Below are 24,682 nucleotides of genomic sequence, written 5' to 3' on the forward strand. Positions count from 1 at the left end.
CATTAACACATCAAGCGGCACGTTGCTGTTACAGCTGCTCAAGGCGGAGCTACTTGTAACTACTTTATATACAGTTAGCTAGTTAAGTGTTGCGGTTTCAAATTTCAATTTGAATAAACAAACCTGGAGAAAGGTACAGAGATGGTGTGTGTTTACTGAAGAGAGAATAGGGTAGGATGTGTGTGTTTATTGGTTCTCCGGAGTCAGCACGGCAGATGGTTTTGTGTTGAGGGTGTGTTGGCCGCAGCAGCTGCTCTCACTGCGCCTCTCTCCATTCTTCTCACCCTCACCCTCACGCCCACACACACACACATAAACACACAAGGCGCTCCTGAAAAGTACACCAGGATCACCTGATGGAACTAGACACTGATCCCCTCCATTATTCATGAGCTGACCGAGAGCAGCTACATGACCACCCTAATATGCTGTAAATTCCTAACACAGCGCTCTCCTGGCGTCTGCCACTTTCTCTCCCTCTCAACGGGTTCTCCTGTGATTTCGCACACGCCCCAACACTTTGTCAAACAGAAAACACCATGCAGCCTATGACATCATTCTGAAATTATGAGGGGAAAAAGCTCAGCAATGAGCAGAGTGAGTGCAGGAATAAAAATGAAGCGTTTTCTCCCCCCCCCCCCCGCCCCCTTTGTCTCCCTCTTCCCCTCCCCTTCACCTCTCCTCTGAGGAAGAACTTCAAAGCAGCTCTGAAGTCAGTGGGATAGAGGAAGGGGATCCCAAGGGGATAGTGCCACACACACACACACACACACACACACACACACACACACACACACACACACACACACACACACAGCCCAAAGATGGCTAACAAGCAGTCAAACAGTGCCCTTTGAGGAGTAACTGGGTGACAGCTTCAAACGGGCCCGGCTCGAAAAGAGCGCGGCCGTTTCTCATGACTGTATTGACTTCAATAATGCCGTTTCATGTGCCTGTTTTATCACAAATCTCTTGCACAAACACACACACCAGCGTGCACATGCACATGAACTCCAGATCTCACAGAAAACACGTCTGGTAGAGAAAGATGCACAGCTTTTAATGGATAATAAGACTAATATTTAATTGAGTAAGAATGGATCTGAGGAAACGACTGACTAAAACATTCTCTGATTTAACAATTACCACTGTGCAAAGGACAAAGTTCATTAGAAGCAGGCCCCAAACGCCTGCACAAAAAAAAAAATGTTAGGTTGAATTATTCAGTTTTTCATCCTTGATGTAAATTTTATGTTATGTTTTTCTGCTTCTTGATGAGGATGAATCTGGGACTAAGCTCGCTTTGATCAGGAGATGAAGAAGCGTTTCTCTTGATCTTCCAAGTTGCTTAAATGCTTCCCGCAGTGGGAGGCTGACCCCGAACCTGAAGTTATTTTACTGACATACACAATCTAAATCCGAACCATCGAAAGAAAAACGTAACCACCTCTGCATGTCGAGTCAAGTATGATTCAAGAGGACGTGAGGGGAAGAAGGGCTCTGAGCAGATGAGCTGGGGCTAATCTTGGCATCTCTATCCCCCATACAGGAGATTCACAGTCTGATTTGGTTATCAAGATGAGTCATACTCTATAGCAGGAGTCTTCCAACAGTGAGACGCACCTCCTGAGGGAGAGATGTGAGGCAGAGATACTGTGTGAGGTGAAAGGTGCTCTAAACACAACATAAGTTAGTTATTGTTTGGTCCACTGGTATCGCCCACTCACCAACACTCTCAGCAGTTGCAGCTGTGACACGCAGCTCAGAGGCAATTACCTTAAAACCTTTAGCATCTTTCTGCTGCATTTTGTGTCACAAGCAGCACTCTTCACAGAGTCACACCTCAGTCTAAATACACTGCTTATAACTCCTCAACTAAACCAATCTCCAGAATAAATGCTGGCATTGTGCATTTTTGCAAACCACCGATGTGTCACATTTGTACATTTAATAATGTAAAAGATATGCTGACAATTTAAATGTCTTTACATTTCAATTTTTAATTTCATGTTTTAACAATGCTGGGATTAACATGTGGTTAGGTTGAGGCACAGAAAACACTTGGTTAGGGTCAGGAAAAGATTATGTTTTGGTTTAAAATACCCATTGTGGTGGACATGTCCTGAACTAGGGATGTATGATAATATCGCCATGTCATCGGTATTAGCCGATATTGGCTTAAAAATGAAATACTGGAGTCGGCCAACACACTCATAACACGGGTGCATCATCAGAATCGGTCAAAATGCTTTTTCTTAATTTGCACAATGAATACATATCATATATATTGAAAAGTATTGTATTTCATGTCTCCATCTGCTGCTGGGCCATCACGATACGACTATGCATGCAAAATGTGATGTTAATTCCACTACAGAGAAGTCTTGATGATAACTAAAACTAAGTAGAGAAACAAGTGGATATATCAATATGGAAATCTATTATTGCTCAAATGAGTTGTTAGATATCGGCATCTTGGTAAAAAATCCCAAATTGTGCATCCGTATCCTGAACTGTTGCCAAAAACACCTGCTTTTGTTGAAACAAAAATGGCTTGATGTGTCTCAAACTGCTATGAAAAAGTACCTGCATTTGTTGCCACAAACACTGCTGGAAATGTCCTGAACTGTAGTTAAAAAATACCCATTTTCGTTGCTATAAACATGGCTAGGAATTTCTTGAATTCTTGTTAAAGAAATATCCTTTTTTTCCTGCTACAAATGCATCTGGAAATGTCCTGAGATGTCATTTAAAAACACCCGCTTTTGTTGCTGCCAAGATGGCTGGAAATGTCCCGAAGTCTTGCTTAATGATACCTGCATTTGTTGCTACAAACTCAGCTGGAAATATCCCGTAGTTGTTAAAAAACACCTTCTTTTGTCACTAATGACACGGCTGAGAGAACACCTGCTTTTGTTGCTACAAATGCGGCTTGACATGTACCGACTGTCCTTAAATAACATTCACTTTTGTTGCTGAAAATATGGCTGGACACGTCCCAAAGTGTCTGTACACTACAGGAGCTGCTAAAAGCTGATTGGCATATTAATGGTGCCAATTTGACAAAACATCAACAAATAGTGTGGCTCAAGTTGTAGCCCACAGCTAAGTCACTGAATCAATGGACACATTCCTGTAGATGCGGTGTGAGCTACCTTCGAGGCACATTTATACAGAATGAGACAAAACAACACAGTCTCCCACAGTGAGTTGGTATTGCTTCACCGAGCATTGGAAAAACCCACACATGATGATACATGTGCTGTGTGAGAAATGGGATAAAACATCAAAAGGAAACTCCATCAAGAGCCAGAGGGAGTGTGTACCTGTTTGTGTGTGTGTGTTTGTGTGTCCTCAGAGAACAAGGATTAAAAATGGACGCACTTTCACATGGGAAGAGTGGCGTGCTTTTGTCAGCCTGAGCACTGGTGACACAGGCCGCGCTGGGTTTGGGGGTTTTCTTGCCGGGATAATTCATCTCAGGTAACCTCAGTGCTGCATTGTGCCTGTGAGTGAGTGGGCTGCTGCAGGTTCTGATGATGGCAACAACACGCCTCAACAACAGCACATAGCTTGTCTCAAGGACCGCAACCAGTGTAGAGTGTGGGTATTGATCTATATCAGATCAGGGTCTTATAGCAGCTGCTAATAATTCTTCAAGTACAAGATGGTTGGAGGTTACAGCATCAGGTATCTCCAGTAGTGGCTGTTACGATCCGAAGCTTCTGTAATATGAGGCAATCTTTTAATGGCAAGAATGAACAAGAGGGATGATTACAGCACCTGTTTTAATGTTCTTACGAGCACCAGATTATTGTTCTGAAACAAACCCAAAGTTTTGAATCTGTTTTTTAAGCACAACCACACACACGTCACACTATCCAGGCACCGCTGCAATATGAGTTGGTCTGAGAGACAGTGGAGCACAAAGGCTCCGGAGAAGAAGCCGAGTTAGTGACATCCAGAATGGCCGAGTTAGCAAGATGCAGTAATAGGATACGAGAGAGAGAGAGAGAGAGAGAGAGAGAGAGAGAGAGAGAGAGAGAGAGAGAGAGAAGGTGCCCGGTGTATTATAGGGGGGGTCCTCCGGCAGACTAGGCCTAAGTCAGCCTAACTAGGGGCTGGTACAGGGCAAGCCTGAGCCAGCCCTAACTATAAGCTTTATCAAAGAGGAAAGTCTTAAGTCTAGTCTTAAATGTGGAGATGGTGTCTGCCTCCCAGACCGTAACAGGAAGATGATTCCACAGGAGAGGAGCCTGATAGCTGAAGGCTCTGGCTCCTGATCTACTTTTGGAGACTTTAGGGACCACGAGTAACCCTGCATTCTCCGAGCGCAGTGTTCTGGTGGGATAATAAGGCACTATGAGCTCTCTAAGATATGACGGAGCTTGACCATTTAGAGCTTTATAAGTTAGCAGTAGGATTTTAAATTCAATTCTGGATTTTACAGGGAGCCAGTGCAGAGAAGCTAAAACAGGAGAAATATGATCTCGTTTCTTAGTTCCTGTTAGTACACATGCTGCTGCATTCTGAATTAGCTGGAGAGTTTTTAAGGACTTACTAGAGCTACCTGATAATAGAGAGTTACAGTAATCCAGCCTTGAGGTAACAAAAGCGTGGACCAATTTTTCTGCATCTTTTCGGGTCAAGATAGGCCTAATTTTCGCAATATTACGCAGATGAAAAAAATGCAGTCCGTGAGGTTTGTTTTAAATGAGAATTAAAAGACAAATCTTGATCAAATATTACTCCGAGGTTTCTTACGGTAGTGGCAGAGGCCAGAGCAATGCCATCTAGAGAAACTGTGTCATCAGATAAAGAGTCTCTGAGTTGTTTGGGGCCAAGAACAATAACTTCAGTTTTGTCTGAATTTAACATCAGGAAATTGGTGCTCATCCAGGTTTTTATGTCTTTAAGGCAGTTATGGAGTTTAGTTAATTGATTACTTTCTTCTGGCTTCATCGATAAATACAACTGTGTATCATCCGCATAACAATGGAAATTTATAGAGTGATTTCTAATGATGTTACCTAAAGGAAGCATATATAGAGTAAATAGGATTGGTCCGAGCACAGAACCTTGCGGAACTCCAAAACAAACTTTAGTACGTAAGGATGATTCATTATGAACGTGAACAAACTGAAAACAATCAGATAAATAAGATTTAAACCAGCTTAGTGCAGAACCTTTTAGGCCAATTAAGTGTTCCAGTCTCTGCAGTAGAATTTGATGGTCAATTGTGTCAAACGCCGCACTAAGATCTAATAAAACAAGTACAAGTTGTCTTAAGCTATAGTAAGTAAAATCATGACAGATTTATAAAAATATAATTAAATTGCAGCAACATAATCAGCGAAATAAAACATTTGCATTGTAGGTTTCTGAAAACCATATGTCACATTTGTTCGTGTCATATGTGGCACATATGTTAAAACTTACATTTCGGTATTATGTTGTGACAATGCTGTGTTTAACATGTGGTTAGACAAATAAAAAAATCACCAAAAAGTGAGGGTTAGGAAAACATCACATTTTAGCTTAAAATACTGGCTTTTATTGCTACAAAACCAACTGGAAAGGTCCCAAACTGTCATTCAAAAACACGCTGGAAATATCCTAAACTGTCTTTAAAAAAAAAATAAAATAAAATAAAATAAAAACAACTGCTTTTGTCGCTACAAACACAGCTAAAAATGTCCCAAACTGTTGACAAAAATTACAGCATTTGTTGTTCTCTAGCAGTGGTCTGCTGATGTCTGCTGCATGATAGCGGTCTTGCCTCTACCATCCATCATCCCCTCCTCCTCCCACTAAGAAAATCAGCTCATATACATGTATTCTGAACTATGTCAAACATGAAAAGTACAAATGTAACATATCTGTGGCTTGAAGGAAGCAACAATGTCAACATTTATCCTAGAAACTGGACTGAGTTGGGATCAAGTTTAACGAGCTGTTTGGAATAAATAAAGTTCATTCATTCATCTTCTAACCGCTTCATCCTCTTGAGGGTCGCGGGGGGGCTGGAGCCTATCCCAGCTGACATCGGGCGAGAGGCAGGGTACACCCTGGACAGGTCACCAGACTATCGCAGGGCTGACACATAGAGACAAACAACCATTCACGCTCACATTCACACCTACGGACAATTTAGAGTTACCAGTTAACCTAGTCCCCAATCTGCATGTCTTTGGACTGTGGGAGGAAGCCGGAGTGCCCGGAGAGAACCCACGCTGACACAGGGAGAACATGCAAACTCCACACAGAAGGGCTCCCACGCCCGGGATCGAACCGGCAACCCTCTTGCTGTGAGGCGAGAGTGCTAACCACCACACCACCGTGCCGTCCCGGAATAAATAAAGTGACTTGTAAAAACTTAATTCCTCCAATTTTTATCTTACATTATGAAATGTTTACTGTAACCTTGTTGTAATTGCCAGGCCTGTCTTTAGTCAAGTTTTATTGGATTTTCTGCACAATGGAATTTGTTGACTTTATTTTAGCGGGATAACAGCGGGGTTCAGTTGGTTAAAACTTATTTGCTATGTTCAATCATCTGTAAGAGATCACTTACAGCTCGCTATTATTGTAACCATCAATCATTAACATGCTGTGACTAAGTAACGAGGAACATACAGCGCTACAAATTGTTTGAGGAAGATAACAAACAATGGAACTTAAAGGAATACTTCACCCACAAAATGATCATTTGTGTATCAGTTACTCACCCCGTGTTAAGTTGAATTCTTTATGAAAACTTCCCTTTTCTTTGTATCCCTCCATGGTGAACGAAGAATCCTAACATCTTTAGTGTTTGTTGGACCCATCCACCGCCACTCCCACCGACCCTATGCTGACTTTCGATGCTTTTCGTTCTTGTTCTGCCGTGTTTCCCCCTGACGCTGCAGAGCACCGTTAAACTATAACATAGTAACATGCCAACGGTAAGGGACGGCTTTTTTTCATCGGTTTCTGGTGCCGCAAGTCACTGCCCAAGCGCTGGATTCAGAGTGAGACCTGGATGTACTCGGAGGTGGAAGTGTTTTATATTTTAACATTTAGAAAATGCACGTGTTTGGGAAGTGCTGAGCATAAGTTGTTTGAGAGTTTGTAATCAAATGTTTAGCTCCTGGTAAACGTGGACCCCTACGACTTAAATTCATCAAGAATTTTCTCTGTTTTTGGATTCTTCGTTCACCCTGAAGGTGTACAAGATAATTCAGGAAAACACTGTCAGGTAACTGATATACAAATTATCATTTTTTGGACAAAGTATAGCTTAAAAGGTTTTACTAGCAGTGCGGAGCCGCCTGAGAAATATGGTTTCAATTAATTTTACAGCTTCTTTTTAATATGAAACACTTCAAATATCTTTGCACTAAATGCTGATAGGGTCTAATTTCACATGGTGGTGCAAGGCCTTTTCAATCTCCTACTCTGTCCACTGTAAGAAGTTTGCTTCAAAAAACGGCACAAACACAACTTCCCTGAAAGCACGCTTCATGTCCACTCCACCCAAATGACACAGCAGCAAAACTTAACTCTTTAGCTAGAAATACTCCCTCTGCGGCCTTGGATTTGAGACAGAAACACAGACTGACAAGCCTGTTACATAAAACATAAAGGAATTACCACCTGCAGTGATGCCATACAGCCAAGCTCACTGAAGTGCAGATTCAAGGAGAATCAGAAAGCGATGTTTCAGGCTGATTTTCTGTCTCTTTGGCGTGGATTTTTTTGAGTGAGCAGAGACTCCCCTGCTGCGCTCTCACATTGCAGCAATTTGTATGTTTGTTTTCTTAAAACACATTATTAGATCACGTTGTGAGACAATGTATGGATATTAGTACTTGCCTGAAACACTTGATAAAAACAACCTCTCCATCCTTCCTCTGCCACCCCTTCAACTGTCCTTCCCCCCACCTCCCCTTGAGGCTTCACCAACAGCAGCTTCGCCCTTCAGGAGAGCTGAAGAGGAAGGAAGTAGGACAGGAGGAGGAGCAGTGAGAGGCTGCCAACGGGATGAGAGGAGAGTAAAGGAAGGCATGCACTGACAGAGGCTGCATGTGGTGATCAGGGAAAGCAAAGAGATGCTGCAGAGTGGTGGAGGTGGTGGTGGTGTATCACTGCTCATCTAGGAACAATGTGAGTGTGGAGCAGGCAGGAGACAGATGCTTTGTGGAGAAAGAAACCGAGAGACAGACGGCACAGGAAGATAGAGCGAGAGTGACTGACACTCCTCTCACACCTCTATGAGCAGCCACATCCTAATACAAGCTAATCCCTCTATCAGCTTCTCACCTCACCTGGGCCTATCGCACCAACAGCAGCGCTCCGACAAAATGGAAGACCGCTTTCCGAGATACACTCAGTTATTTTAGCTCAGCCGGGCCAGCACCGTGGAGCTCAAATCGCATGCAGCTGAGTATTTGGTCAGCACTGTCACTGTCTTGTCACTCACACAGCTCCTGCTGACTTCCCTTTTTTACCCGAGCAGCATGTCACAAACTGAGCACTGATTACTGATTCACAGGGTGTTCATAAGGACTGAGACAAACAGCATGGACTGTGACTGTTGTCACACAGCTGTACATCGTAATGGAATTTGCAGCAGCGTGATGTGACTGTGAGTTTTTGTTATCAAACTGCGTTTAATGATTGTTTGGGGATGAAATAGACTTTAATCGAACTTATTGTTTGTTTTAATTATTGATTCAGTCTCAACAATTTCTCAAGGTGACCCACCGACCAACACAGGGTGTCTCCGGGTATTAGACACTTAAATTTAATGCTTTTTACGACCTTTTCTAGATCATTTTTTGAAGCAAATTTAAGACTGATTTTGGACAAATTATTTTCTTATATTCAAACATTGCAGGTTAGCATAAAGATAAGTGTGTGGTTCCGTGCAGAGGCAGGCTTTAATATAGGAACATGGTTATTAGAGTGAGTTAGGTTGATCTACATTTAAGGTAAGTGTAAGTAGTAAAAAGACAGTATGAGGTTCAGTGGTGGGTTTAAAGACTCAGTTTCACACAGAGGAGTCTGACTCATTCTGACAAAATTAAATTAAAAGATGGATAAAATAAATTACATAAAATGTTTAAATTTTGCAAATTAAAATAAATCTGATCATTTTTAAGGCCTGATATTTCTTTTTTTAAAAAATGAATTTAAGATATTTTAAGACATTTTAAGGACCTACAGAAACCATGCAATGGCCCCAAATCCAAAAATATTTAGTTTACAATGATATAAAGGGAGAAAAAAAATCTGAAAAGCTGGAAACATCACACATTTTGCATTTTTGCTTTGAAAAATGATTCAAAAGATTAACAGATCATCAAAATATTTGCAAATAAATTTTCAGATTGACTAATGGATAAATGAACAAATCATTTCAGCTATAGCATCAACATTTGAGTAGGGCTGGGTATCGTTTTAAACATTACGACACCAGTATCTTTAAAGTGATACAGATTCCAAGAGAGTACTTCATCTGATACCTTTTTTACCATTAAATATGCCATGCTCAATGTCACCACACCACAGACTGTATGGGTTGCAGCTGCTGCAGTAGTGGACCAATCACACGTCGCATTATATCAGAGAATGCTTGCATGGAGTGACTGCGAATAAAACCATACAAATAGTCAATTTTTTCAACATCTGGCTACAAAAAGGAAACAATACATGTATTCCTTTACTGTAGAATTTTATGACTTGGGTTAAGGCGTCAAATACCGATCCATAGTCCAAATTATGATGCAGAGCAGAGCATCACAAGCAAAGTAAATCCTTGCATTATGAACTCTAATGTATTTATATATTCTTCTGTATCACTATACCGATAATATTCACATAGAATATTATACCCTGCGTGTATATCTGTGTCGATATTTCTTATACTAAATGTTGTTATGTCCAGGGGGATCTTTCACAGCCTAGACAGGACACTACAGTCCATCAGGAGCAAAACCTCAAGTCACGAAAACCCGTTACATTAATGCACATCTATGATCCTAGTACATTGCACTTATTTGCAATACTGAGAACTTTGGACATTCCCTGATTGATATTCTTGCACATCCTGCACAAAACTGTTCAGCTTTCTCATTCTGAAACAGCTAAATTTGACATGTTTGCTCTGTTACAGGATTGTGTTTGAAGTAAGTTCTTGACTGTTGCAGTACTTTGTCTTTATTTCACGTCCTCTTAATATGTAACTGGATGTTTAATGTATGCAGCAAATTCAATTCAATTTTATTTAAAAGCCCCAATGTCAGATATCAGGGCTTTGCAGCATACGACATCTCTCTGCCATTGGAACCTCGCAGCAGATAAGGTAAAACTCCCTCCAAAAACCCCTTTAACGGGAAACAAACAGAGCAAAGCAAATTCCTTGTGAGTGAAAACCTACTTATTCTAATTTCAGGAAGACTGCAGAAGCTGCCACAGCAAAGGAGTGAAATTACGCTCATTCTGAATCTTAAAAATGTGATATAGCCAACTGAACATGTTTGCGGGTTTTGTCTTTAAACTCCATGAATGCCTACAAGATCTGCTCTATCTATTTCTACGCAGATCAAAGTTTCAGTGGCAGAAGCTGTGAGACATAATCCTTGGTGCACCGAGCTGACAACGCTGGAGGAAAGGATTCACACATTGTTAATAAAATCTGTCAACTGCTTCCCTTACAAACACATCAGCATCACAACAATACGTGTGTGAGTCCTTAAAACTGGTCTACTGTGCTTAAAGTCTTTTAAAAAGGACCAACAAGTTGAAGTTATATGCAAATCAGAAAACCTCCCAGGTCAGGATATATTAGCATCTTTGTGAGCATAATTCAAATTTCTGCTGCTTTTAGAGAATCATATTCACTATAACTAACATTAATATATTTTAGGCAACACTATGAGTATAAATATATTCACCGCTGTGTGTGTAAACTGAGTGGAGGCGGTTAACCACACAACACAAGCCATTTAATTCACAAAACAACATGAGAGGAGTGTGTGTGGTGTTCAGTGTCCCGCAGCCCGGACACACAGAGGAAATAAAGAAGCAGCAGCTGGTCACAGTGAAGCAGCGGAAATCGACGAGTTATAAAACAGCACCATCTGCAAAGCGAGGAGACGCTGCCCAGCGAGAACACCGTCTCCGGTACCGTGCAGCTCTCTGCTGATGAAGCGGCCCCGTTTCGCTCCAATAAACTGACCTCGGGATGAATATATGAGACAGACACAACAAGAAGCTAACGTAAACACCGCCTTAATGCGCTCATACGGGATTAATGAAGCCAGAGAGGAAGAAGAAGACCGTTATTATCGCTGCCTCCAACAACTTGCGTCTTTTGGGAAACTCTTACCTTTCCTGTTGTCTTTCGCCTCGTCGGGTATTTAGTGTGTCTTCTGGGTGCTGATGTGGAGTCTTCTGTCCCTCCTCTTCAGCGTTAGCTAGCCCCGCTGCCTCTGCTCGGCTTGTGGTGCTGAAGTGGACAGCGCACTGAGGAGAGCTGGGGACAAAAACCCACACACACACTGCGCCTGTGCCGGAGACGCCCGCAGCACAGCGCCCTCTGTCGGAGCGGAGGAGCGCCCGCAGCCTGCCGCCTGCAGCCACGTGGAGCCAAGCGCACTGAGAGAGCGTCACCTAGCGTCGGGATTCACAACCTTTCTCTGTGTCAATCACCACAGCAAGGAAGTTCACTTTCTGTTATCATTTTAAAGGCAAATCCTGAGACACAATAAAATTTCCACCACAAATTCACCTGCGTCCACGGTGCATGATGGGAAAACGTCTCCACACCAGCAACACTTGCAGCATACATAACACGTTTGGCGTGTGGCCTTCCATCCTTACAGAGAACTTTTTAACAGGGTAGAGCAGGAAAACAACCAATGAAATACATCAGCTCCACCCACACCAAGATGGGCTGGATGTTTGGTCATGTGGCTTCCGGCCAATCACATTCTTAAAATGGCGGAGGGGTACTACTGTAAAACTTCAAATTAAAGTCTAGTCCCAGTTAAATTCCCAGTTAGTTTGACTACCCTGGTGTGGCTACACATTTTGACACATAAACACTTGTTACAATTGGTTGCCAAGCAGGTCATTTTTAAGGAAGTTCTTTGGATGTATACAGCTGGGTTGGGTGGCACGGTGATGTAGTGGTTAGCACTGTGGCCTCACAGCAAGAGGGTTCCTGGTAAAATCCCAAGAGGGAGCCCTTCTGTGCGGAGTTTGCATGTTCTCACCATGTCAGCATGTGTTTTCTCCAGGTACTCCTGCTTCCTCCCACAGTCCAAAGACATGCAGGTTAACTGGTGACTCTAAATTGTCCTGTAGGTGTGAATGTGAATGTGAATGGTTGTCTGTCTCTGTGTGTCAGCCCTGTGATAGTCTGCTTGGTAAATAAGAGACACAAAAATAAAGAGGTGACTCCTTAGCCCTGAAGCTGTCATAAAGTCAGAATATGTATCCATTCCTTGATAACCTGGTAAGCTATTCATATTCCATTAGTCCCTAAGGGTCCACCAATCAAAATAGTCTTAACAGTTCTTCATAAAAACAAAACCAAGTTGTGAAAATTGTTTTAACAAGATAAAGTGGTGTTGTGTCGGTATGCCAGGTGCTGTAATCCTCGGGGCCTTAAAGCAAGTGTCCTAACTCTGATGTGCTGTCTCTCAGAGCTAGATCAAATGAATGGTTCATACTTGATACATTATTCAAAGCCTAGTTTTTAAACAAGTAATATTCATACTGGTTTAAATAAACATTTTGATTGTGTTTCCAGAGTTGTTTACAGTGATTCCCAAACATTTTCCTTAAGAGACCTCTTCTCTATTATTGAATGAAGTGATGACCCCTGAATAAATGACATATTTTTTTTGGATATTTCATATGATATTAAATACAGGACAACTGCACCATAGCCAAACAGTGAATTCAATATCTGCAGGAAGTTTGTGTAAACTAAGTGGCTTAATTTCAGCGGATTATTTCCTGTGATTGTTGCATCAGAGATTAATTTTCCTCATATTTCTAGGACATTATTTATATGATTATCTGTCTGTATTATATTTATGTTTTATTTCTAACAATCGTACATATTTTTGACAACTTCTTTACTTTTTTCCTCACTGAAGCTTTGACATTGTTCTATGAGCCCTTTGTTTGTTTCAAAGGTCCAGTGTGTAAGATTTGGGGGGATTTAGTGTCATCGAGCAGTGAGGATTGAAGACTGCAACCAGCAGAAACTTCTCTACATTCATGCAGTGTTCATTGTTCAGGAGGTTTTTACCAGGAGCCCAGTTGTGCTCTTCCTCTCTAAAACAATCAGACCCGCTGATTTAAACCGGTACTTGGTGGGTGACATGGCAATGCTAAAACTAGAACCAGTGTTTGGTTTGTTCTGTTCTGGGCTACTGTTTCTGCCAATATATCCTACACACTGGACCTTTAAGAAATTCAGGGAAAAAATTGGGCAGTGTTTCCCAGCCTTTTTCCTCAAGGGACCTCTTTTCTATCATTGTGTAAACTGATGACCCCTGATATTCAATGGATAACAGTAACGGTAGAGAACAACTGATAAACTGCACAATTACCCCAAAACTGAGATGAGCTTTTCCGATCTATTTATATGATTCCCATGGGTGGATTATGAGATAGTGGGCCCCTGGGCACAAATATGCACAAGGCCCCACCACCTCTCCTACAGAGGGTCAAGACAAACAGACCTTGTCATGGTATTGCTTATTTTTTGTTGTTGTTGTCTGTTTGCGCCTCTTCAAAGTCACTCTGTGTCCCTTTTAGATCATTTAGCGTCACTCTGATTTAATTTCGTCTTTTTTTTTATCGCTTTGGTCTCTTTGTAGTCATTTTGTGTCATTGTTTGGTTGTTTTGCATCTTTTTGTGGTTATTTTGTGTCTCTTTGCAGTGCCATTGCATCTGATTGTGGTCTTTTAAAGCCTCTTCCTGGTCGTTACCTGTTGATGATGATCATTTTCTTGATGATCTTGTGACTGAGTTCATCCCGTGATGCCATGTTGCCCAAAAACACATTTTCCTATAAATTTACATAGGAAAAAAAGACGTCTGTAAATCAGTAGATTAATTTTTTTGAGCGTCACAATCCATGACTTGTTTCACAATCAGGATTTGATCCATTTGGTCCAATAAGATTTTGAAAGTCTAGAAAAGCTGCATGATTAAATAATTTCATCCCCATTCAAGTCATCAGAGGGCTAAACTGGAGGTTAGCCGCTGGGCTAGTGAAGTCTCTAGCGTGCTTGCCCCGGATGTCAATCTTTTTTGACTACATGTGCCACTGAGCAACTTTCATTGTATTGAACGCTGTATTGAGTTCTCTTCATACATCCATGCACACTTGACACATGGGAGAAGTTCTAACTGGTTGCTATGTGCAAACTCAGCGCTCTAGATGTTACTAAATCCTACACACCAGACCTTTAAGATCCACTTAATATTCTGAAATAACCCCTGTCACAAGCTATTCAGGTTCTCTTCCTTGTTTCTAATACAGGCACAGTGTAAGGTAGGTGTGAGGTGAACTGAAGGCAGTAATATGCACAGTAAAGTTAACCTGAGATGTGAAAGGAATGAGAATAAATGCAATCATCAGTTGATGTAACCAAATTATTTAAATTAAACAGAATGATTTTGCGTCTGAGAAATAACTACATGTGTACAGAACATTATGCTTTCATAAGACTTTAAGCACAGATCACATGTAGCTCCTGTGATTTTTGGGTGAACTGGGATACATTCTTTCTGCAGCTGGTGAGTTTTATTGGAATGTGATTATGCATTATTAATAGTCTCTGAGTCTTTTTCAATCTTTCCATCGGCCCTACTCTGACTCGTGGTCTCCTGTGCGTTTCCACTGAGTGTTCGTCAGGGTCACATGGGGTGTACGTTGTCCCGGGTGGCAGGCTGCAAGGAGTGGTGCAGGGCAGCGGCAGCAGCAGGGTCGCCCTGGGTGACAGCGACAGTGGCCTGCTCTGGCAGGCGGCTGGGGTCTGTCAGGATGGCCGTGGTGGTACTCAGGAGGCGGAGTGAACTCAGAACCACTGAGGGGGCAGACAGAGAGACACAGATTACAGATAATGTGACAGAGCAGCTGGAAACTTAGGGAATGATCGCAGTACTATCAAACTATACGTTTAGAGTAGTGGTTCTCAACTGGTGGGTCGGGACCCAAAAGTGGGTGGCGGGGTCATTTTGACTGAGTTTGGGATTCACAGATCTTTTGTGAAATATTGTCACTTTTTTTCTCAAAATTTTACAACTTTTTTCTAAAAATTTGATGACCTTGTCTTAGTTTTGCGATTTTTTTCTCAAAATTTTATGATTTCTTTCTCAAAATATTACGACTTTTTTCTAAAAAATTCTTTTTGCAAAATATTGCAATTTTGTTTATGTAATTTTACAACTTCTTCTCTAAAAATATTTTCTAGAAATTCTCAAAATGTTAGTCTGTATATTACATACAATAGTCAATGCAAAGATGATGAACAGACACGAATACGCGCCAAAAGACTACTGTATTTCATGAAAAAAGCCATAAAATTTCAAGGAGGTGTCTGTGAAATAGATTTGAGCAGAGAGTCAAAAATTTGGGTCACGACTTAATGACTGAGAAAAAATGTGGGTCCTGAGGATAGACCAGTTGAGGAGAACCACTGGTTTAGAGGAAGCAGCTGGACTCACTGGGTCTTAGGGCAGGCAGGGAACAGTGTTGGTCCAGCCAGGACAGAGTGGACCGACACAGGTCCTCCACACTGGCAGTTGACACCATTCCATTATAGGACTCAAACAGTGGCTCGATGATGATACTGAACTGACAGTGAGTTGAGGAAAAATGTCGATGTGACACATCAGAGTTCTTGTTTTTCTAACGTTACTGAATTGATAATGAAGCATTGCAGTGTCTTAAATTATAGTCCTCCTTCCTCTGTTTATCACTAGAATAAATGTTGCCATTCTATGTTTCTGCAAACCATGGATATGTTAGGTTTGCACATTATTATGTAGCGAATACACTGAAACTTTACATCTAAACAACACTGTGGTTAATGTGTGGTTAGGTTTAGGCACATAAACACTTGGTTAAGGTTAGGAAAAGATCATGTTTTGGCTGATATACTTGTTTTTCAGGGCACAACCCCAGCAGGAAACGCAGTGATGTCTCGATAAAAAACAGCCACATTTTGTAGCACTATCCCCGCTTGAAAAACGACAGGTCACTACAAAACACGCATGTTTGGTGACTAAAAAGCTGCAGGAAACACAGTGATGTCTTGCTAAAAAAAGAGCCAGTTTTGTTGTTTGTTGGTCTCAAACAGTGGCCTGCAGTTTGGCAGGCGTCTGGCCGAGGTGTCATGCCATCCACCATCCCCTCCACATTCTGATGACAATGTCTGTTCATATACTACGTCACTTTAAAAATGATTCGTAAGAGAAATGTAATGTATTCGTGGTTTGCAGAAACGTACTACACCAGCATTTCCCTCTGGCAACTGGGCTGTTTTTGCCTAAAAAACATATTTATTTCTGTCTTTATTTTCAGTATAGTGGTACCCCTATTGTTTATTTGTTGTGTTTGATCATGCTGTAGCATCATTTTCACCATCTTTGTTTTGAATTCTCTCCTTTGCTCGTCTTCCCAGAGGCCACACAAAAACAACAGCAATAAAACAATTTAAAACCTAACAATATCAATAAAAAGAAAAGGCCAAGCCAAATGTCTTTATCTTTGTATGTCTAGTCCCTGTCGTTTTCTATATTTTCTTTGTGCAAATAAAGACAAAAAAGTGTCTTAGGTGATGTCCACAGCAAAGTGCTTCACTATGTTTAAAAGCTGGTGTTATTCTACAGCTTCCTTGTTGTCAACAAGTCCCCAAGAAAAGAACAGAACCAAGTGTTAGTATGTCTTTCTATACACTTCCTATCCTCAGTCACAAGCCCATTGGTTCCTACAGCAGATATACACCTTTAAAACAGTTTTTTTTTTAAAGTAAATGTTACTCGAAAAGGTTCTGGTCTTTCCCCAGGCTCAAGAGTTTTTGGGATAACATTTCTAATTTTTACAGCAACATGTACAGCACACAGATAATCCCCGACAGTCTCTCTGTGACTTTGGGTTGATCCAGCTACTCTTTGACTCTTCCCCTCTCAGCATTGTAACAAGCCCTGATGTTTGGGATGGTCATAGAGAAAAGGGTTATCCTGAGAGAGTGGCTAAATGACACCCCAAGTTTCTTAAGACCTGCGGACCCTTTACTAAACATATTAGGAGGAAGGGGTGTCGACCTGGGAGCTAATTGTTTTGTCTTCAGTGGCTCAGTGGCTCATTGTTCTGGAGGCAGCACTAAACTAGTGTTCAATAAAGATAAAATAAGTCAATTCTTTTTGTTGTATAGCACTGTCCATGGAGAGGCAAAAAAAGTGAGCAGTGAGACATACAGTACAGTAAACACTGCTGTTTTGACCCTCTGTAAAGAGAAAAGATTCTCTTAGAGAACTTTGTTTTTAATTCCTTTTATCAGCAGTGAGATAAATGCTCAACCTCCTGAGGGAGCAGAGAAAAAAAAACTTAATATTCATGGAAAGAAAACACCCTCAAGGTGTTTTTGTGCACCACACAAAGATGATAAAATGGTAATCTGATCATCTTATCTTCCTGCAAGATAAGGGCAGCAGTAACGGATTGGTGATCATTAGGGAAAGAGTTATGGATTAATATTACTTTTTTCATGCAACTGGAATTTGCCATGCACAGGCATTTATTTGATCTGCCTGATTACACCAAGATGTCCCAGATGAATAATGTGCTTTGTATGAATTAGAACATTAGCATACTTATCTGTACAAAGACTAAGTTTTGGTCACTTACCGTCACATGCTGCACCAAAGTAAAAGCTCCAATTCCCTGCTACACTTTAAAAAACAGCATCCTTCTCTGTATGCTTGATGTAATTAGTTCATTTGGATTCAAAGAAAACGTTTAGGGAGAAAAACAAAATTTGGTATTCCCCCAAAGTCTGAAGAAGCCAGTTGATGCTGCAAAGTACTGACACATAAGAGCCCCACACACAGAAACAGAAGGAAACATTTAGCACTCAGCACTGGAGTATTATTGTAGTCACATTATCTATGCAGAGGTTTTTAAGTTGTGTTTGTGGCAGTATGTTTATAAGATTTACATTAATAAGGATACGATCCAGAACTTCCAGTTCTGCAGCGTCTGCGCCTGGACGTACTCTCTGAACTTCTGCCTCATGTGGTCAAAGCGCTGCCGTGTGATGGGCACGCCGGTGGCTGGTAGCTGCTGCTGGCACACACTGCATGAAGAGACACAAAGCAGTGTGGTGCATCGTCATATCAGCGGGGAGAGACCAATACTGATATTAAAGGATAAGTTCACAATTTTTCAAGTCTGTGTTAAATCAACTGTCTGGTGCCCATACGTACATTGAGACTAGGGATGTCAGCGATTAATTGTTAATCGATTAACCGCCGAGAATACTAATAATAAGTTTGCACTGTGCACTACCCTGATCTGGTGGGAGCTAGCTTGCGGCAGCTTTTATTTGCTGATTACCTCTAGGAATGCTGTCCTGACCCAACAGCATTGCTGTGGAAACTTTGTTCCCACCCTCCAGTCTCCCCCCACATCACCCCAGTGAGTAAGCAGCTTCATTGCTGGCTATGTTGTCACTATTAGCTGTGTTAGCACCATTAGCAGAGTTAGCACAGCTAGTGGTGCTAGCATAATAAACAATGCTAAAAAGGGTTTAGTGGCTTAAAATACAGCCATTCAGTCGCCAGGTTGATCTGTGGGGAAGACTGGAGATTGGCTACCGTCATTTCACAGTTACCAGCAGTAATTTGCTAATGAGCGGTGCCACTAGCTAGCTCCTGACACAGGTGGTGCACAGAGCTAGCTGACAGATGGAGACCAGATGGTCAGTGGGCGCTATGTATCTGCATGCTAGCATGGCTAGTCAGCTGTCTGTCAGCAAAGCTAACAGAAAATAAAATAAAAAGCAAGACATTTATATCACAGAGCATTAAAATGTCACCACCTCTAAATGGACAACACTTTCAGTGGAAGTTAAAAGATCCTTTTAATGAAACCTCAAGATCACCTCTGTATAACATTAAATCAAAATATCCATCCAATCCTATCCTGCATACTTCACATGCCTACACGTGCACACACACCATAGACTGTATAAAATAATGAACGTAGCCACTGGGAACTTTTGTTCTGAACCAGCCCCAGGACTTTGAAGCCAATTTTACATTGTATTCAGAAGCGGAACTACACTGTCAGGGTTTGTCATGTGATGCCATGGGGCTCAAAAAGACTTTTCCCCATTGATTTACATTGTGAAAAAGACATCACAACCCCTGCAAATGACTTGTTTTACTATCAGCATTTGAGCCATTTGGTCCAATAACATTTAGAAAGTCTAGAAGAGCTGTATGATGAAATGATTTTATCCCCATTCAAATTAGCAGAGTGCTTAACCAGAAGTTAGCTGTTTAGCCAGCGAAAGTTAGCCGCTCGGCTGCACTCCGCTGCCATAAGTTTTTAATGTGCCTGCTCTATGGGCCCTATGATGTGGAAGAGTCGGGTAATTTCATACAGCAGAAATAGAGCGTTTTTGGCTTCATGCAAAACTTTCATTGGGATGAGCAGGGGCCCGCCTCCAATGCTGTACCTATGTCTCTTAATGTATCCATGGTTTTGAAGCCTCGAGTTTTGCAGTGTTGCCATCCTGGATACTCTGTGAATCTGGGGTTGCGTCATGGTTATGTTAGCTACCCAACATTTTTGCTATGGTAGCAGCTTCTTAACGGATGGCATCCACACGTCACTAAGGCAGCCACACTCTTAATAATGCATAACTTAAAGCCTTAATTAAATTTAGGAAACAAGCTATAGAGATGAAAAACATTTTTTTACCAGGCTGTAAACATGTTTATTTCTGCTGTATAGCTGGGCATTTTAACATGGGGGTCTAAGAGTACTGTCCCATTTCTAGAGCCAGTCTCAAGTGGCCATTTGTGGAACTGCAGTTTTTGGCACCTCTGCGTTGGCTTCAATTTTCAGTCCTGGGGTTTGCTGCTTGAAACACACACACTCACACACAGAAATCAAGGCTGGCTAAAAATCTCACTTGATAGCAGAGTTGAGGAGCTGGATCTCTTCTCTGAGTCTCTGAGCCTCGTCGTGCAGCTGAGCTCTCTCCTGCTGCATCTTACTGATGTATTCGGCAGTCTTTTGCAGCGTGGTGGCTTTACTGATCTGTGCCAGCAGACAGAGGGATCAACACATGGCAGAAATACAACACAGTTACTAACAAATACTCAGTATTACTGTGGTTGGTTCCTTATCTGCTCTTACATCTTATTCCAGTTAAACAGTGCATCAACTCAGCTGTTTTAGTGATACCCCTCCTCTTTCTAATGCAGCTGCATGTCGCCCAACAGTACCTTTATGCTTGGCTGAGAGCTGAGCGTTGTCACAAGGTTATGTAACGTGTCAAAACCCAGTTTGATGTTGAAGCGTCTCTTCTGCTCAGCTGAGATGTGAGTTATCCTCCTGGTCTCTGTTTGCTGCAGATAACATATGCAGTGTGGAAATATGCACATCACACATTCTGAGTCAACAATCAGTTTCCTCTTCACTTGTATAGCAAAAACTTGATTATATTAATATAAAAAAACAACAGTGTGTCCTACCTTACTTGATTCTGTCTTCCCATGTGCTGAGAAGCATGAGTGTGGGGACTCAGGGTTTGGTGGTGACGTTTGGCCTGTATGTCCTGGAAAATTCACTAAAAGAAAGACAGATAATAAAAAGTATTTGTTGTATCTGCAGGGAAACGTAATGACCGCTACATGCACACAAGTTCTTATGCACAAATCACTTATCAACAGTATACTTATATGCACCCAAACTTTCTTCATGTAAATACTGTGATTTAAATTAAAAAGTTATACAATATGCAATGGCTAGTGATGCTGGCATACTTGGATTTTAGTTTATATTTCTACAACAAGGTTTATTTGACTGACATTTTAGCCGGATTCACCCACAGTTAATGACAACATAAAGAAGAAACCAAAATCGTCCAAGTGTTGTTGGAAGATACCAACATTTTAACACACACATCATGCTGTGTGATAATTACAGTCCCCAAACAAACACAAATTTAGCAAAGTGTTTTCAGACAAGTAAAAAATGTAACTGAAGACAAAAGGGAAAGTTTGTCAATTAAAACTTTATTTTTCTATTTCTCTTTCACTTGCTCATTTTACTTTCAACTCATTTCAATTCATTATCCTAATTGTTTGGCCTTGGCATGCATTTAATCATTTATATACATGTATTCCCCATTTTACTCACCACATTTCTAACATTTCTTATGCATATATGCTGATGAGATGTGCATCTTCATGGATGTCCAGAGCAGTGATTAGTCCATTAGGTTTGTGAGTCAAAAAAATTAAGTTTTAATTTATCTTATCAGCTGATTGGTGAAAAGGGGAACAATTAAAAAGCTTTTTAGTTTTTTCATTCATTGATTGGAGGTTAAAAAATGTATAAAGATTTATGATTTTACACTCCATTTTAATATTCTGATTAACAATATAATCTATTCACAAACTAAAAAATAAATCATTATCTCTGCAGAGCTCATGTAGCCAGGCTTATTGTTTGGACTGGTCAAAAAATGTGCCCCTCTCACACATGCACATTAGTTGTTTGTAACTGCATATTCTCTTACTGCACAAGACCTTCACCTATGTTGTTGATATATGCACACACACAGCATGGAGTACAATGACAAACTCAGCTGCATGTCCTTTAAAGGTACTGTATGTAATTCTGGGGAAAGACAGTTGATTGTTGTGTCTCATTCCCAGGTTGTCAAATGCTTACGCGTTGGGTTGGTGGTTCGGGCTGACTGCCAACTCAAAATGTTGGTATTTGACAACCTAGGAATGAAGCTGGAAGATCAGCAAAAAAAGCTGCTGGATAAACAGTGACGAGTCGCTACAAAACACAGATGTTTGGTGCCTAAAAAGCCGCTGGAAAAACAGTGACAGGTTGTTACAAAACACCCTTGTTTGGTGGCTAAAAAGCTGCTGGATAAACAGTGATGAGTTGCTTCAAAACACTGATGCTTAGTACCTAAAAAGCAGCTGGAAAACAGTGAGGGGTTGCTACAAAACACCCTTGTTTGGTGCCGGAAAAGCTGCTGAAAAAACAATAGCAGGTTGCTACAAAACAGCCTCATTTGGTTGCTAAAAGCTGCTGGATAAACAGTGATGAGTTGCTATAAAACATTGATGTTTGGTGCCAAAAAAGCCCCTGAAAAAAACAGCAACAGGTCGCTACAAAACAGCCTTGTTTGTTGGCTAAAATGCTGCTGGATACACAGTGACAAGTCGCTACAAAACACCCATGTTTGGTGCCTGAAAGCACAGGAAAAAAAAGCTGTGATTTGCCAAATCACAAAGTCAGCTCATATACTATGTCGCTTTAGAAACCTTACGATATGTATGAAACGTGCAAATGTATTGTATTTGTGGTTTTCAGAAATGTACAATGCCCACATTTTTATCTGGCATCTGGGCAGAGAATGGAGCACTGGAGCCACTACTCTGTACCAGGGTTACATGATCGTACATCATGGTCTGAGCAATGATCATGTTATCATTCACCAGTTAAAAGAAGATATCTTGATTTCTCTGATTCCTAATTAAGTTTGTAAAAAGCAAGATGTTGTTTCACTGAGGCCACACCTGTTAAGCTGCTCCTGTCGGTGCCGTAGAGCTGCACAGGAGATAGTTTCTCAGTCTTGGGAATAAGGAGGGTGGTGCTGGGTTGTGTGGAGCTGTGGGAGAGCAGGGCGGAAACTGCTGAGCCTCTGGAGGTGCTGGCATGGGGTCCGCTGTGACCCAGGGTGGCACTCTGGCTGTGAAGAGGTGTCAGTACTGGGATCCCTGCAGGCCAACTAGCTTCATGCTGCAGCTGTGATGACGCCTCTCCAACATGTGTGCTGCTGCTTGACTGCTGAACAACACACAGTCTCTACTCAGAGGTGCCTTTTGAAAAATGTTTTTCTTCTAAAGAGAATGCTAGACAAGATTTCCTTAACTTTTCTTCTGACCTTATTAAAACCCAATATGTAGGCAAGTATTTATTCTATAACTCTTTCCTTTGCCACAAACTGAGCTAGCACATTTGATGATGGTGATGTTACATGTGTGTTTGGAGTCATACAGATGATGAAATATGATATATGATGATAAAACATGATAAAATACTTACTACTGGCAATAACAAATGGTAGAAAATGAAGGTACAAGTGAAAAGAACAAGAGTTTAGTCATCCTATTAAATAATTCCAAGGTAAAATAATGCTGTAAATTGTTGAATCTGAACCATAACAGGCACTAGGTACCTGACTTTTTTGGAAATACACTCTTGCTATCTTGCAGACAGTTAAGCTCAGTTCAGACCAAAGATTGGTGATGAGACAAGTTTAAACTTGCAACTACTTGCAATAAAAAATGGTAAAATAAAAATTAAAAAAAAGGTTAATGGACTGCACTTGCATAGCGCTTTTCTAGTCTTCTGACCACTCATAGCACTGTTACACTACATCACATTCACACGCTGATGGTACAGCGATCAGAAGCAATTTGGGGTTCAGAATCTTGCCCAAGGATAGAAGAATTGGGGATCGAACCGCTGATCTTCTGATGAGTAGATGACCTGCTCTACCTCTGAGTTACTGCTGCCCTTGTAACTGGTCTGGAACGTTCTAAAAACCTGCCAGTTCACACCAATGGGATGAAACAAGATGATTTATTGTCTACATAACAACAACTCTCGATGCTTCCTAACACATTACATGCACCCATGTGACATGCACGCATACAGTGAGCAGCATCAGCAGCCCATCATCAAACACCGACACACTTTGAGGATGGAGACCAACATTTGCATCAACAGCAGGAATGTAAAGTGACAGACTTGGGCTTGGCGGGGATGAGGGGCTGTTGTCAGAACAACAAACCAACAACCGACTGGATGTTCAAACAAATGACGTGCCTTACAGTCTACATCCAGGCACCCACGACTTCACAAGCTTACTCACCGATGACTTTATCAGCAAGCCTGACTGAGCTGAGATGAGCCAAATCATACCACTACGGCTTTTCTCTGCAATATTATAAAATGGTTGCGTCTCGTCGCAAATCTTGGGTCAGAACTGAGCTTTAAATAAAATGCTTAATATCACTTTCATATCTGTACAAGACAAACTTCCTGGACTCCTAGGAAGTCATTATGGTCTGTCCAAGAAATAGTTCAGTCCACAACCCCCCACCCCCCGGTTAAACCTCAATGTCTTGTTTTTACAGCTTTTTAAGGCAGTTATCAATTGAAATGAACCCTACACTTGTGATACTAAGAGACAGGCTCACCGAGGAGCTGGGAGATGATGACCTCTGACCTTTGACCACCACAAGAGGAGCATCAAATCCTAGTGCTGGCTTCCCTGAAAGCACAAAAACCAACAGTGAGTTCATTTTTCCAGACAAAATCTGATGTTAAAGACAGAGCATGGG

General features: G+C 41.3%; 2 protein-coding genes across 4 annotated transcripts in view; both read right to left on the reverse strand.

The window, feature by feature from the left end:
* Positions 1-11,869, reverse strand: part of srrm3 (serine/arginine repetitive matrix 3) — a 135,694-nt gene extending 123,825 nt beyond the window's left edge. Inside the window, exon 1 of the mRNA XM_049592141.1 lies at positions 11,372-11,869. The gene's annotated coding sequence lies outside the window, so the exon portion shown is untranslated. The remainder of the gene's footprint in view (positions 1-11,371) is intronic.
* Positions 11,870-14,404: 2,535 nt separating this feature from the next.
* LOC125898825 (carbohydrate-responsive element-binding protein) overlaps positions 14,405-24,682 on the reverse strand; it is a 28,706-nt gene continuing 18,428 nt past the window's right edge. Inside the window, exons 10-17 of one of the 3 annotated variants that reach the window (XM_049592772.1) lie at positions 24,539-24,612; positions 22,850-23,120; positions 20,780-20,874; positions 20,531-20,653; positions 20,215-20,342; positions 18,246-18,369; positions 15,737-15,866; positions 14,405-15,096 (exon numbers count right to left, since the gene is read on the reverse strand). In XM_049592772.1, coding sequence (XP_049448729.1) covers positions 14,927-15,096; positions 15,737-15,866; positions 18,246-18,369; positions 20,215-20,342; positions 20,531-20,653; positions 20,780-20,874; positions 22,850-23,120; positions 24,539-24,612 — 1,115 coding nt within the window. In that variant the 3' untranslated portion in view covers positions 14,405-14,926. The remainder of the gene's footprint in view (positions 15,097-15,736; positions 15,867-18,245; positions 18,370-20,214; positions 20,343-20,530; positions 20,654-20,779; positions 20,875-22,849; positions 23,121-24,538; positions 24,613-24,682) is intronic. The other 2 variants (XM_049592771.1, XM_049592770.1) reach the window with 2 other exon arrangements.

The sequence above is a fragment of the Epinephelus fuscoguttatus genome, linkage group LG12 (assembly GCF_011397635.1).
Source record: "Epinephelus fuscoguttatus linkage group LG12, E.fuscoguttatus.final_Chr_v1".
NCBI classification, from domain to species: domain Eukaryota; kingdom Metazoa; phylum Chordata; class Actinopteri; order Perciformes; family Serranidae; genus Epinephelus; species Epinephelus fuscoguttatus.